Source organism: Mustelus asterias, chromosome 2, assembly GCF_964213995.1.
Source record: "Mustelus asterias chromosome 2, sMusAst1.hap1.1, whole genome shotgun sequence".
Taxonomy (NCBI): Eukaryota; Metazoa; Chordata; class Chondrichthyes; order Carcharhiniformes; family Triakidae; genus Mustelus; species Mustelus asterias.
Window position 1 is genome coordinate 4,234,858 of NC_135802.1, and position 13,834 is coordinate 4,248,691.

The 13,834-nt window shown below is 48.7% G+C and overlaps 1 protein-coding gene across 2 annotated transcripts in view; it reads left to right on the forward strand.

Moving 5' to 3' along the window:
* Window positions 1-13,834, forward strand: part of oplah (5-oxoprolinase, ATP-hydrolysing) — a 92,986-nt gene that overhangs the window by 25,171 nt on the left and 53,981 nt on the right. For both annotated transcript variants that reach the window (XM_078230198.1, XM_078230206.1), the window contains 5 exons: window positions 1,346-1,413; window positions 6,021-6,307; window positions 9,321-9,433; window positions 11,255-11,425; window positions 13,223-13,369. In XM_078230198.1, coding sequence (XP_078086324.1) covers window positions 1,346-1,413; window positions 6,021-6,307; window positions 9,321-9,433; window positions 11,255-11,425; window positions 13,223-13,369 — 786 coding nt within the window. The remainder of the gene's footprint in view (window positions 1-1,345; window positions 1,414-6,020; window positions 6,308-9,320; window positions 9,434-11,254; window positions 11,426-13,222; window positions 13,370-13,834) is intronic.

Sequence of the window (13,834 nt, forward strand, 5' to 3'; positions counted from 1 at the left end):
GGTTCCAGCAACAGTAAGTTCCCAAGTTGCCAAGGCAGCGGGAAGTGTAGACAGAGTCAATGGATGGGAGGCTGGTTTGCGTGATGGATTGGGCTACATTCACGACCTTTTGTAGTTTCTTGTGGTCTTGGGTAGAGCAGGAGCCATACCAAGCTGTGATACAACCAGAAAGAATGCTTTCTATGGTGCATCTGTAAAGGTTGGTGAGAGTCATAGCTGACATTCCAAATTTCCTTAGTCTTCTGAGAAAGTAGAGATGTTGGTGGGCTCTCTTAACTATAGTGTCGGCATGATGAATGCAAATTTCTTTTATTTGTTCATGGGATTGGTGTGTCATTGGCTGGGCCAGCGTTTATTGTCCGTCCCTGAGGAGCATGTAATAATCATTGCTGTGGCTCTGGAGTCACATGTAGGCCAGGCCAGGTGAGGACGGCAGATTTCTTTCCATAAAGGACATTAGTGAACCAGATGGGTTTTTCTGACAACCGACAAAGGTTTCATGGTCATCAGTAGATTCTTAATTCCAGATATTTTTTATTGAATTCAAATTCCACCAATTGCCATGGTGGGATTCGAACCCAGGTTCCCAGAACATTATCCTGGCTCTCTGGATTACTTGTCCAGTGACAGTGCCACTAGTATATCTGAGGATTGTGGAGCTGGAGGAGATAGAGAGGGAGGTGTGAGGCCATGGAGGACTTTTCAAACAAGGATGAGGATTTTTCAGCTGTGCCGTTTAGGGGCCAGAGGTCACTATTGGTCACAGGGAACCTTGTAAAACTGCCCATGTGGGAAGTTAGCCGTGTCAATGACTCGTTATTCTGAGAATAAGTGTATCTCTCCCTCTCTCTCTGTGGGAGACTCGGGAGGAAATTGTGGCTTCCTTAGCAGAGATATTTGAATCATCGATAGTCACGGGTGAGGTGCCTGAAGTTTGGAGGGTGGCAAATGTTGTGCCTTTGTTTAAAAAGGGCTGCAAGGAAAAGCCTGGGAACTACAGGCCAGTGAGCCTCACATCTGTGGTGGGTAAGTTGTTGGAAGGTATTTTGAGAGACAGAATCTACAGGCATTTAGAAATGCAAGGACTGATTAGGGACAGTCAGCATGGCTTTGTGAGTGGAAAATCCTGTCTCACAAATTTGATTGAGTTTTTTGAAGGGGTAACCAAGAAGGTAGATGAGGGCAGTGCAGCTGAAGTTGGCGACATGGACTTCAGCAAGGCTTAGTGGTTAAAACAAAAGGGCAGCATGGACAAGTTGGGCCGAAGGGCCTGTTTCCATGCTGTAAACCTCTATGACTCTGTGTCCTTATCTCACAGCTTCTCTGACACACCTTCCTCTTCCAGATCAGGGCTGTTTGTTGTCGGTCCCGAATCGGCTGGAGCTCATCCAGGACCCGCCTGCTATCGGAAAGGTCAGTGACTGAGGCCACGGTCAAAACCCACCTGCTTTGTCCATCATCAGGGAGCTGGTCACTCACACATTCAGCTCAGACGCTGGACTCCACCTGCTACTGTTTGTCACATTGCCCACGTTAATACTTTACGAAACACTGGATAGGCCCGAGCTGGGGTGTATTGACCAATTCTGGGCATTGCACTTTGGGAAGGGTGGCACGGTGGCACAATGGTTAGCACTGCTGCCTCACAGCGCCAGGGACCCAGGTTCGACTCCTGGCTTGGGTCAGTGTCTGTGTGGAGTCTGCACATTCTCTCCGTGTCTGCGTGGGTTTCCTCCGGGTGCTCCAGTTCCCTCCCACCGTCCAAAGATGTGCGGGTTAGGCGGATTGGCCATGTTAAATTGCCCCTTAGTGTCAGGGGGACTAGCTAGGGTAAATGCATTGGGTTATGGGGATAGGGCCTGGGTGGGATTGTGGTCGGTGCAGGCTCGATGGGCTGAATGGCCTCCTTCTGCACTGTAGGGATTCTATGATTCTAAGGATGTCAAAGCCTCGGAGAGGATGTGGAGATTTACGAGAATGGTTCCAAGTATGAGGGACTTCAGTTAGGGGGAGAGACTGGAGAAGGTGGGATTGTTTTACTTTCAGCAGAGAAGGTTAAGAGGAGTTTTAAAAGCATTGTTCAAAATCATGAAGTGTTTTAATGGAGTAAATAAGGAGAAACTATTTCTGGCTGACACACATTAAAGAGAATTGGCAAAAGAAACAGAATCAGAGAATTGTTACAGCACAGAAAGAGGCCTGAGGCAGCACGGTGGCACAGTGGTTAGCGCTGCTGCCTCAAGCACCAGGGACCCGGGTTCGATTCCTGGCTTGGGTCACTGTCTGTGTGGAGTTTGCACATTCTCTCCGTGTTTGCGTGGGTTTCCTCCGGGTGCTCTGGTTTCCTCCCACAGTCCGAAAGCTGGTTAGGTGCTTTGGCCATGCTAAATTCTCCCTCAGTGTACCCGAACAGGCGCCGGAGTGTGGCGACAAGGGGATTTTCACAGTAACTTCATTGCAGTGTTAATGTGAGCCTACTTGTGACACTAATTAATAAACTAAAAACACTTTTCGTTCATCATGTCTGCGCCAGCTCTCCAAGTGAGCAACTCACTGAGTGCCATTATCTTCCTTCTGCCCACACCCCTGCTTATTCTTCCTGTCCAGATAACTGTTTAATGCAGTTGAATGCTTCACATGAACCTGCCTTCACCACACTCTCAGACAGTACATTCCAGATCCTAACCACTCGCTATGTGAATCTGTCTCCACCACACTCTCAGACAGTACATTCCAGATCCTAACCAATCGCTGTGTGAATCTGTCTCCACCACACTCTCAGACAGTACATTCCAGATCCTAACCACTCGCTGTGTGAATCTGTCTCCACCACACTCTCAGACAGTACATTCCAGATCCTAACCACTCGCTGTGTGAATCTGTCTCCACCACACTCTCAGACAGTACATTCCAGATCCTAACCACTCGCTGTGTGAATCTGTCTCCACCACACTCTCAGACAGTACATTCCAGATCCTAACCACTCGCTGTGTGAATCTGTCTCCACCACACTCTCAGACAGTACATTCCAGATCCTAACCACTCGCTGTGTGAATCTGTCTCCACCACACTCTCAGACAGTACATTCCAGATCCTAACCACTCGCTGTGTGAATCTGTCTCCACCACACTCTCAGACAGTACATTCCAGATCCTAACCACTCGCTGTGTGAATCTGTCTCCACCACACTCTCAGACAGTACATTCCAGATCCTAACCACTCGCTGTGTGAATCTGTCTCCACCACACTCTCAGACAGTACATTCCAGATCCTAACCACTCGCTGTGTGAATCTGTCTCCACCACACTCTCAGACAGTACATTCCAGATCCTAACCACTCGCTGTGTGAATCTGTCTCCACCACACTCTCAGACAGTACATTCCAGATCCTAACCACTCGCTGTGTGAATCTGTCTCCACCACACTCTCAGACAGTACATTCCAGATCCTAACCACTCGCTGTGTGAATCTGTCTCCACCACACTCTCAGACAGTACATTCCAGATCCTAACCACTCGCTGTGTGAATCTGTCTCCACCACACTCTCAGACAGTACATTCCAGATCCTAACCACTCGCTGTGTGAAAAATGTTTTTCTCGTGTCAGTGAGATGTGGAGAAATAATTGTTTTATAGGATCTGGAATGCACTGTCTGAAATGATAGTGTCATTTTATTCCTTAGGATCTTTCAAAAAGCAATGAGACATTAATGAAAAAGGAACTCCTTAATTTAAAGAGCTATGAGAAAGGAGCAGAGCATTGCCACCAATTAGATCGCACTTTCAAAGAGTCAAGACAGACACAATGGGTGGAATTTTACAAGAAACATTCTAAGTCTCCAGCGAGTGGGAAATTGGGAGAGTTGCATATCTGTTTTTTGGGTGAGTTTTTACTCCCAATCTTACATAGAAACATAGAAAACTACAGCACAAAACAGGTCCTTCGGCCCCACAAATTGTGCCGAACATATCCCTACCTTCTAGGCCTACCTATAACCCTCCATCCTATTAAGTCCCATGTACTCATCCAGGAGTCTCTTGAAAGACCCTATTGAGTTTGCCTCCACCACCACTGACAGCAGCCGATTCCACTCACCCACCACCCTCTGTGTGAAAAACTTACCCCTAACATCTCCCCTGTTCCTACCCCCCCAGCACCCTAAACCTGTGTCCTCTCGTAGCAGCCATTTCCACCCTGGGAAAAAGCCTCTGAGAGTCCACCCGATCTATGCCTCTCAACATCTTATATACCTCTATTAGGTCTCCTCTCATCCTACCTCTCTCCAAGGAGAAAAGACCGAGATCCCTCAGCCTATCCTCATAAGGCATGCCACTCAATCCAGGCAACATCCTTGTAAATCTCCTCTGCACCCTTTCAATCTTTTCCACATCCTTCCTGTAATGAGGCGACCATTCTGCATGAAAAAATGGGCCAGACTGTTTCTAGCTACTAGAGGCTGTGGGCAGGGCTTAAATCACCAGCCAGCATCAGAGGGAGCTATTGCGCATGTACAGACATCTGTGTCTGTACATGCGCAAATTGAGCAGCAGAGGCCTGACAGAGAGAGAGCTGTCAGGCCTCTGCTGCTGCAACTGGCCTCAACCCCACCCCACCCACTATCGCAGGGGCCTGCGGCCTATCGCGAGCCCCACACTATCCAAAAATATAGTCACTGCCGCTTCTGCATCCCCGTTGCCCAGACCAATCAGGCTCCCAACCACCCCCCCTCCCCCACCCCACCCTCCCCACCCCCCTCAGCCGTGCCACTGATCTGTCACAGAGTGAGCGGGCCCCCTCTCTGTCCCTTTCTACCATCTGTGGCAGATGGCAGAGCAGCCTTCCTTCCCCCAACTCTACCGCCCTTACCCGGTCTGGCCTACATGTGACTCCATACCCAGACAGCAATGTGGTTGATTCTTAACTGCCGTACAGTCAGTACTTATGGAAATCTGCACTGTCAGAGGGTCAGTACTGAGGGTGTGCCACACTGTCAGAGGGTCAGTACTGAGGGAGTGCCGCACTGTCAGAGGGTCAGTACTGAGGGAGTGCTGCACTGTCAGAAGGTCAGTACTGAGCGAGTGCTGCAGTGTCAGAGGGTCAGTACTGAGGGAATGCTGCACTGTCAGAGGGTCAGTACTGAGGGAGTGCCGCACTGTCAGAGGGTCAGTACTGAGGGAGTGCTGCACTGTCAGAGGGTCAGTACTGAGGGAGTGCCGCACTGTCAGAGGGTCAGTGCTGAGGGAGTGCCGCACTGTCAGAGGGTCAGTACTGAGGGAGTGCTGCACTGTCGGAGAGACAGTACTGAGCGAGTGCTGCAGTGTCAGAGGGTCAGTACTGGGGGAATGCTGCACTGTCAGAGGGTCAGTACTGAGGGAGTGCTGCACTGTCAGAGGATCAGTGCTGAGGGAGTGCCGCACTGTCAGAGGGTCAGTACTGAGGGACTCTGCGGTGTCTGTGCTGCCAAATTCTCAATGAGGCATTAAACCAAAGCCCCTAACCAAGGGAAAGCTCTCATAGTGCTACTGAAAGAAGAGTGGGGAGTTATCCCTGGATTCCTGACTGATATGAAACCCTCAGCAGTGTTGCTGGAAGAGTTGATCCTGGTCATTGTGACTTTGTTGTTTTTGGGAGTTTGCTGCGTTCAGTTCACTTGCCCCTTTAAAAAATAGCTCATTGGGTGTAAACCTTTTGGATGTCCTAAATTTGTGAAAGGTGATATAGATATGCATGATCATTGATTTTGAAATTTGACCACTTTATTTTGTGTTTCTGAATGCTAAACTCCTGTTGTAAGCTGTGCCAATGAGTCTTGTGGGAGTGTCAGCACATACAAAGCCCAAGAGATATTAGGACAGGTGAACAAAAGCTTGCTCCAAGTGGTTTTTGGGAGGATCTTAAAGGCGGAGAGAGAGGTGGGGATGTTTAGAGGTGGAATTTCAAACCTTAGAGCCCAGGTTACAGAGGAGCCCATGACTGCACCTATTGTTAAGCCTGACCATCTGGCTATATTGCTTCCCCAGGAGGCCCACTCACCATCACCGATGCCAACCTTTGCCTCGGGAGACTGTTGCCAGATTATTTTCCCAAAATCTTCGGAGCCACGGAGGACCAGCCGCTGTGGAGGGAAGGGACTCTCGAGGGATTCCAGAAGGTTGCGGAACAGGTCAATGCCTTCCTCCGTGACCAATCACGGGATGGAGAGGACAAAGGCTCTGGCCAATCACAGATGACCGTGGAAGAAGTTGCCCTGGGGTTCATCCGGGTGGCCAACGAATCAATGTGTCGACCAATCAGAACTCTTACTCAGGTACACCATGAGTCATTTGTTTTTTTTTCATTCATGGGACATGAGTGTCGCTGGCTGGCCAGCATTTACTGGATAAAGGTGGAGCAAGGACAGGTATAGATACAGTTGTACAAGTACATCAGTACAGATCAACTACAGATATACTGGTACAGGTATACGTACAGACACAAGTGCAGGTACATAGAAACATAGAAACTAGAAGCAGGTGGAGGCCATTTTGATCATGTCTGATCACCGAATTCAATATCCTGATTCCCCCGCTTCCCCCCATATCCCTTGATTCCTTTAGCCCCAAGATCTATATCTAATTTCTTCTTGAAATTTGATAAAGTGGATTCAAAATTGGCTCAGTTGTAGGAGACAGAGGGTGAAGACAGAAGACTGCTTTAGTGACTGGAAGCCAGTATCCAGTGGGGTACCACAGGGATCTGTGTTGAGCCCCGATTATTCATCATTTATATAAATAACATTGCTTTGACTATGTGGGGGGTAGGATTAGTAAGTTTGCAGATCACACAAAGATTGGACGGGTGGTTAACGGTGAGGCGGAGTGTTTTGGGCTACAAGAAGATATAGACGGAATGGTCAAATGGGCGGATAAGTGACAGATGGAATTTAACCCGGAAAAGTGTGAGGTGATGCGCTTTGGAAGGAGTAATTTGACAAGGAAGTATTCAATGAATGGTCGGACACCAGGAAGTTCTGTGGAACAAAGGGACCTTGGCGTGTTTATCCACAGATCTCAACTGCCCTCAGGGATGGGCAATAAACGCTGGCCCAGCAATGCCCACATCAGATGAATGAACAGAAAAAAAGTAGAAGGGGGAGAGGAGACAGTGGGAGGCAGGCACCCAGATTTCCACGCCCCCGCCCATATTGGATTGGAGAGAGGTTTTTTCTAAAATGGTGGATGCATGGGACCCGAGTCTTGTGATTTTCACCCGAACAGGACAAGGATTAGGATAGCAAGCCTATCAGATAGCAAGACACAGCTTGCTCTGTTACCAGGGGTAACCACCACCCCCCCCAGCAATGTTCATGGTATTGGGCCAGCATCTGGATGACACTTGGCTTATGGACCCTCAGAGGAGTGTTGAGCCATATTGTGGATTTGAGAACCATTTGAAAGGTAAGTTTATTAAGGCCTTACCCATGTCTCCTTCTCCACGCTTCTCCCATGCCACCTACGGCCTTTCCGTGATCCCCGTGTCCACTACATGCCCCTTCTGCTCTGTCCTTGGTCCTTCCATGCTTCCCATGCCCATTCACCCGGTATGCACTATGTGAAGAACCAATCATTGAATCCCCTTAGTGCGGAAGGAGGCCATTTGGCCCATCGAGTCTGCATCGACTCTCCGACCAAGTATCTTACCCAGGCCCTATCCTTGTAACCCCACAATGAGCCAAGTATTATCATTGCAGGTGTTGAAATGGCGTTCAATAATGTGCCTTGAAAAGAAAACAGCTGTTCTTATAACCTCCATAACAATGTCAATCAAACAGAGCCATTCATAGTATCACGAACAGAAGCTTTCAATTGTTTCACACCACTCAATTATAATGAGGCCACCTGAGAATTGTATCAACAAAAACAGACGGCCAGAATTTTTCTCTATTGTCACTCCACTTTCTTCCTACCAAAATGAATCACCTCGCATTTCTCTGCACGGAACCTCATCTGCCACCTGTCTGCACACTCCACCAACTTGTCTGTGTCTTTTTGAAGTTCTACATGATCTACTCATGGTTGACAATGCTTCCAAATTTTTGTAGCTTTTGCAAATTTTGGAACTGTTCCCTGTATACCAAGATCCAGATCATTAATATATATCAGCAAAAGCAAGGGTCCCAATACTGACCCCCGGGGAACTCCACTACAAATCTTCCTCCAGCCCCAAAAATATCCATTAACTATTATTCTCTTTCCTGTTACTCAGCCAACTTTACATCCATGCTCCTACTATGCCATTTATTCCATTGTTAAGGTCCAAGTCAGAAACACCAAGGTGTTTTGTGAAGTTAGCCGAGACCCTATGTTTTACATTTGATTTTGGTATTGGTGAGCAGAAGGTGTTTCACTCCAGGTATGATTCAAGTGACCCACCAGGAAGCTTTTATCAAAACAACGTTTATTTAAGAACACAGTGAGAATATAACAAAAAGATTAGCATAACTTTTACCGATTAAAATACATGACACAGTATTCTTAACAGCGAGCTATCTCTTTTGTTGCAATTTAGAAGCAAAATCCCCCAGACATATACCCTTCATCAGAATTAGCACGAAAACAAGTATGCTCACTTGATACTAGATTTCCAGCTTCTAACACCTATAGACAGAAATCCAAGCAGCAGTTTTCAGAGAAGGATATACCTTCAAGATAGCAAATCAAGTCAATCTAGTCTCTGGCAGCTTCCAGTCTTCAGCCTTCAGAGATAGGAAAGGATAAGTCTCTCTCTCTTCAGCATCCAAAGCAGCATCTGAAAAACTGAGCTGGAATTCTCTGTGAAAGCATAGCTGTCCCCAGTCATATGACCCGACCTGTCAATTATCCCAATCAAGCTCTATGCTGCTATCCCAGGGGAACACTAAAACAACAGAACACTGCATTAATTCAGATTAAAACAAACATTGTATCAGTTATACTGCTTCAGTAGCAATAGAGGATCCCGGTTGTAGACAGCACGGCTCTGTAAAATGCCAGGGACTGCTAGAAACATCCTGCAGAGAAAGATGATTAAAATACATTTCTTAAAGGCAGAGTATCCTCCGACCACGAGCTGTAGCCTTTCTCACAAGTCTGTTGTGTGGCACTGTGTCAAATGCAATTGGAAGAGTGGACATGGAGCGAGAAGAGGAGATGAATGGGGGATGCGCAGGAATAAGATGTCACAAAGAGAGGGGACGGGAGATATCGGACATCATTGCAGCGGCATGGGGCCTTCCTCCACCATTTCATCAATTTATTGCATTCGCTGATATCAAACCATTTGCTTCCTTCACCCCATCACAGGCCAAAGGTCATGACACCTCCCGCCACATTCTGGCATGTTTCGGCGGTGCTGGAGGGCAGCATGCCTGCGCTATTGCCCGGTCCCTGGGCATGAAAACCGTCTTCATTCACAAGTAGGTGCAGGATTCAGGCATCTTTGCTTCCATTCATTATTCAATGACTGGCAGTGCAACTCTGAACTGATTGTATTAACTCTCAGTTTGTCCACTCACTCTCTCTGTGTCACTCCCTCTGTGTCACTCCCTCTGTGTCACTCCCTCTGTGTCACTCCCTCTGTGTCACTCCCTCTGTGTCACTCCCTCTGTGTCACTCCCTCTGTGTCACTCCCTCTGTGTCACTCCCTCTGTGTCACTCCCTCTGTGTCACTCCCTCTGTGTCACTCCCTCTGTGTCACTCCCTCTGTGTCACTCCCTTTCTGTCTCTCTCAGTGTCACTCACTCCACTCAGTGTCACTCTCACTGTCACTCACCCTCACTCTGTCACTCACTCTCTCTGTCATTCTGTCTCTCACTCACTCACTCTCTCTGTCACTCACTCTCTCTGTCATTCTCTCTGTCTCTCACTCTCTCTGTCACTCACTCACTCTCTCTGTCACTCACTCTCTCTGTCACTCACCCTCACTCTCTCTGTCACTCACCCTCACTCTCTCTGTCATTCTCTCTGTCACTCACTCTCTCTGTCACTTTCTCTGTCACAAACATCCACTCCCTCCACCACCGACGCACAGTGACAGCCGTGTGTACTATCTACAAGATGCACTGCAGCAACTCACCAAGGCTCCTTAGGCAGCACCTTCCAAACCCAGGACCACATCCACCGAGAAGGACAAGAGCAGCAGATACCTGGGAGCACCCCCATCTGGAGATTCCCCTCCGAGTCACTCACTATCCTGACTTGCAAATATATCACTGTTCCTTCACTATCACTGGGTCAAAATAAGTTTAAAGTTTATTTATTAATGTCACAAGTAGGCTTACATTAACATTGCAATGAAGTTACTGTGAAAATCCCCCAGTTGCCACACTCCGGCGCCTGTTTGGGTACACTGAGGGAGAATTTAGCATGGCCAATGCACCGAACCAGCACGTCTTTCAGACTGTGTGAGGAAACCGGAACACCCGGAGGAAACCCATGCAGACATGGGGAGAACATGCATCCTGGAGCTCCCTCCCTAACAGCACGGTGGGTGTACCTACACCTCATGGACTGTAGCAGTTCAAGAAGGCACCTCACCATCACCTTCTCAAGGGCAACTAAAAATGGGCAATAAACGCTGGTCTAGCCAGCGACACCCACATCCCATTAATACATTTTTAACAACTCACTCTCTCTGTCACTCTTGGTGTCACTCACTGTCTCTGTCTCTCTCTCTCTGTCACTCACTCTCTGTTGATTACTCCATTTATATCTTGTTGTTGTTTCTATTTCACATTCTCCATATCTCTCTCTGCTCTTTGTTATATTCTCCATCAATCTCTCTTAATAACGCTATCATAACTTGTTTGTCTCACCCTGTTTATCTATTTCTTTCTCTTTATCTCTCTCTGCTTCTGTCTCACTGACTCTGTCTCACTGCTTCTCTCTGTCTCTGCCTTTCTCTCTCTTTCCCTCTCCTCTCTCTCCCTCACTCACTGTCTCTCTCTTCCCCTCTCCTCTCTCTCCCTCACTCACTGTTTCTCTCTTTCCCTCTCCTCTCTCTCCCTCACTCACTGTCTCTCTCTCCTCCTCTCCTCTCTCTCCCTTCCTCTCTCCCTCACTCACTGTCTCTCTCTTCCCCTCTCCTCTCTCCCTCCCTCTCTCCCTCACTCACTGTCTCTCTCTTTCCCTCTCCTCTCTCTCCCTCCCTCTCTCCCTCACTCACTGTCTCTCTCTCCCCCTCTCCTCTCTCTCTCTCCCTCTCTCCCTCACTCACTGTTTCTCTCTTTCTCTCTCAGGTTTGGCAGTATCCTCTCGGCCTATGGGATGGCCTTGGCAGACGTAGTGCACGAGGCTCAGGAACCATGCAGTGCAGTTTACGAAGCAGTCTCGTACTCCTTGCTGGATGATCGGATAGCAGTGCTGGAGGAGCAGTGTGTGGCTGCACTCTGCGCTCAGGGATTTCCCAGGTAGCTGCTGATTATGTGAGCTCACCTCAGTCTAACCGGACGATAAAGTGTAACCATCCCAGTCAAAACGTGGATTAAAGTAACTCCTCACTCAGCTTGTTGTCACAATAGTTTGATAATGCTTTATTGTGCTAAAATATATAGGCTATAGAAATGTAAATCCTTATTTCTTCCTTTTGCTATTTGAGGAGTTAACAGTCAGAAACAGCCCCAAGGAGTTAGTGGACAAGGTGGTTTTTGCAATCAATCATTGAGCTAATTCACTAAACTTTAACGCAAGATAAAGATTCCACTATCACAAGGATCTTTCCAAGGACCTTGGTAAAGGTTCAGAAATATAACAGCGTGGAGAAGGTGAACAGAGAAAAAATACAAGCATTACTACACACAGAGTGTTTATTGTGAGTGTGGCTGGTCCCCTCACTCCCAAAACTCCCACTTAATCCTCATAGAATCCCTAATGTGTAGAACGAGGCCATTTGGCCCATCGGGTCTGCGCCAAGTCTGACTGATATACTGATAGAGTACCTTACCTAGGCCCACTCCCCGCCCTATCCCCATAACCCCACACCTTTACCATGCCTAACCCATCTAACATACACATTTTGAGACACTCAGAGGCAATTTAGCATGGCCAATCCACCTAACCTACACAGTGCAGCACTCCCTCGGTACTGACCCTCTGACAGTGTGGCACTCCCTCGGTACTGACCCTCTGACAGTGCAGCACTCCCTCAGTACTGACCCCCTGATAGCACGGCACTCCCTCAGTACTGACCCTCTGACAGTGCGGCACTCCCTCAGTACTGACCCTCTGGCAGTGCGGCACTCCCTCGGTACTGACCCTCTGACAGTGCGGCACTCCCTCAGTACTGACCCTCTGACAGTGCGGCACTCCCTCAGTACTGACCCCCTGATAGCACGGCACTCCCTCAGTACTGACCCTCTGACAGTGCAGCACTCCCTCAGTACTGACCCTCTGGCAGTGCGGCACTCCCTCAGTACTGACCCTCTGACAGTGCGGCACTCCCTCAGTACTGACCCTCTGACAGTGCGGCACTCCCTCAGTACTAACCCTCTGACAGTGCAGCACTCCCTCGGTACTGACCCTCTGACAGTGCAGCACTCCCTCGGTACTGACCCCTGACAGTGCGGCACCCCCTCAGTGCTGATCCTCTGACAGTGCAGCACTCCCTCGGCACTGACCCTCAGATAGTGCAGCACTCCCTCAGTACTGACCCTCTGACAGTGTGGCACTCCCTCAGTACTGACCCTCTGACAGTGCGGCACTCCCTCAGTACTGACTCTCTGACAATGCCTCACTCCCTCAGTACTGACCCTCTGACAGTGCGGCACTCCCTCAGTACTGACTCTCTGACAATGCCTCACTCCCTCAGTACTGACCCTCTGACAGTGCGGCACTCCCTCAGTACTGACTCTCTGACAATGCCTCACTCCCTCAGTACTGACCCTCTGACAGTGTGGGACCTGGAGGAAACCCACACAGACACGGGAAGAACGTGCAAACTTCACACAGTTTGCATGTTCAAGGCCAGAATTGAACCTGGGTCCCTGGCGCTGTGAGGCAGCAGAGCCACCCACTGTGCCACCGTGCCGCCCAGCTCTCTGACATGGCCATTCAGTTGTATCAAAAGTAATGGCTTAAACAGAACCCCCAGCAGCCCCTTCTGGAGGCAGCTGGAAATGGTCAACGAATGCCAATCTTGCCAGGGACTGCCACACTGCAGGGATGTTTGGGGATATTATTGTTTGATTCGTCTGTGCTGTGGTTTTCAGGTGTCAGATTAGCACCGAGGCATTCCTCCACCTGCGATACGACCGGACCGACTGTGCCCTCATGTGCTCTGCCAGTGGGTACCCCGCCCACCAGGATGCTGCTGACTCCTGTCGCCACGGAGACTTTCGAGCTGCCTTCACCAGCAGGTTAGAACATTCCGGATCAGTTGGAATTTTGAACTCTGGTACACAAAGCAGGTCCCAAGACTGCAATCCTTGTGATGTATTTTGATCTGGAGCTGTGGTGATAGGGGGCGTACAGCAAATTGGACTTACGGCCACAAGTAGATCAGCCATCAATGATCATATTGAAGAGCAGAGAGTGTTGGGATGGCAGGCAGTATTGGTAGATTGTGTGTGTGGAAAGATCAGTGTTGGTTGATTGTGTGTGGAAAGATCAGTGTTGGTACATAGAAACTAGAAGCAGGAGGAGGCCATTCGGCCCTTCCAGCCTGCTCCGCCATTCATCTTGATCATGGCTGATCATCAAGTTCAATATCCTGATCCCCCCCTACCCCACATATCCCTTTGGCACCAAGAGCTATAACTAATTTCTTCTTGAAATCAGACAATGTTTTGGCCGCAACTACATTCTGTGGGAGTGAATTCCAC